The sequence below is a fragment of the Fukomys damarensis genome, unplaced genomic scaffold (genome assembly GCF_012274545.1).
Source record: "Fukomys damarensis isolate Sample0158 unplaced genomic scaffold, DMR_v1.0_HiC HiC_scaffold_18712, whole genome shotgun sequence".
Lineage (NCBI taxonomy): Eukaryota > Metazoa > Chordata > Mammalia > Rodentia > Bathyergidae > Fukomys > Fukomys damarensis.
Genome location: NW_022919624.1, coordinates 1 through 1469, shown reverse-complemented (window position 1 = coordinate 1469; position 1469 = coordinate 1). Strand labels below are relative to the sequence as shown.

General features: G+C 41.8%; 1 protein-coding gene across 1 annotated transcript; it reads right to left on the bottom strand.

Moving 5' to 3' along the window:
* Positions 1 to 578: 578 nt before the first annotated feature.
* LOC104872517 (probable E3 ubiquitin-protein ligase TRIML1) lies at positions 579 to 1459 on the bottom strand (the record flags this gene model as incomplete). The annotated part of the gene is given in 2 exon segments (XM_010638785.1): positions 579 to 1225; positions 1228 to 1459. Coding segments are annotated over 2 exon segments (579 nt in total), but the record flags the coding sequence as incomplete, so codon positions are not given.
* Positions 1460 to 1469: the final 10 nt, after the last annotated feature.

Genomic DNA, 1469 nt, shown 5'->3' with positions numbered 1-1469 from the left:
TCAAAAAAAAAAAAAAAAAAAAAAAAAAGCTGGGCATGGTGGCTCAGGCCGGTATTCCCATCACTCCAGGATACTGAGGCAGGAGGATGGCAGATTGAGCCTACCCTGGAAAAAACAGTGACTTAGCAAGACTCTGTCTCAAAATAAAAAATTTAAAAGGTCTGGGGATGAAGCACAGTGCAAAGATCTCAGGTTAAAAACCCCAATACTAAGAAAAAGAAAAAAAAAGGGTAAATCTGTAAGGACTGACCCCCACAGACAATGGGGAGATTTGAAAATTTATTTTTGTAAGTTAAAATGGTAAATAATTTTAGGAAATAGAAATCAATATCTATTTCAGTTATGCCAATGGAACAGAATCTAGATTTCTGTAACCAGCTACTATTGCTATTTTTAATTTCTATCTCATTAAAGCTGAATATTGATTTTTTTAAGTGGGGCAATTTGACATTTTCCCCACATGCAGATCTCTGCACATAGGATAAAGACACATTCAAACTGCACAGCTCGTGAGAGTCAAATAAATAAATGCATTTGAAAAATGACTGTATTTATAAAACTGGCCTCTGACAGTGGGGTTCAAGATAATAGGGGCGATTTCTAGGTGTACATTTGGAGTGATCCACAAATACATGCAGCAGTCTAGATGGAGAGTTTGGTTAGAGACCCAGGATATGATCAGGTTTATCTTATTGATGTTGAACTTCATTTTCTAGTTGGGTTTTCGCTGTGGGCTCAGATTCATGGAGAGTCTTGGGGGAAGGGAGAATTCTTTCAGTTAACCCGATATGAAGATCTGCAATGCACTCATCATCTTAATGAACAGTCATCTGCTGATCCTGGACCTCCTCCTCAGCAGAGGCCTGGGCACATGTCCCTCAGTTGTGGCTATTCAGGGAGCAGATGGTAAGAGGGTTTGTATTTGTCCCTTCATTTGGGAGGCAAGGGGAAAAGATAGGCCTGAGTGCATCTTGGAAAGAAACTGGAGGAAAACTGTAGATGAGGGACTTGTCTGTCACATTGTAAAATGCTATATGTCCACATTCATAGTCCAAGAAGACGCCAACCTTATGCACAGGCTCTTGGACATGCTGCCCTTTCAGAGGTGATGAGACCCACAGACTATAATCCTCTCCAATTTTTAACCCTATAAGTGAGAAGAGGTCCCCAGGGGGTTTGGGAAGATTCCCTTTTCTGCTCACAGAGTCCTTACAGATGCCCACTTCCACTCTGTCTTGTTTCCCACTTCCACTTCCCAATAGTGTCTCCCACTGGTGAAGATCTGAGCTCCCAACACAGTTGCGGACTGGTCAAATCTTTCTGGGTTGTCAGGTAACTGCTGTCTGCTTCCTCCATATCTCACACTTTTCAGATCCTGAGTCAAGACTAGATACGCGTTGGCTGTGTCTGGATCCAGAGTGATCTCTGCTGCAAAAGGAGAAAAGCGTGAATCCTCTTTATATACTCTT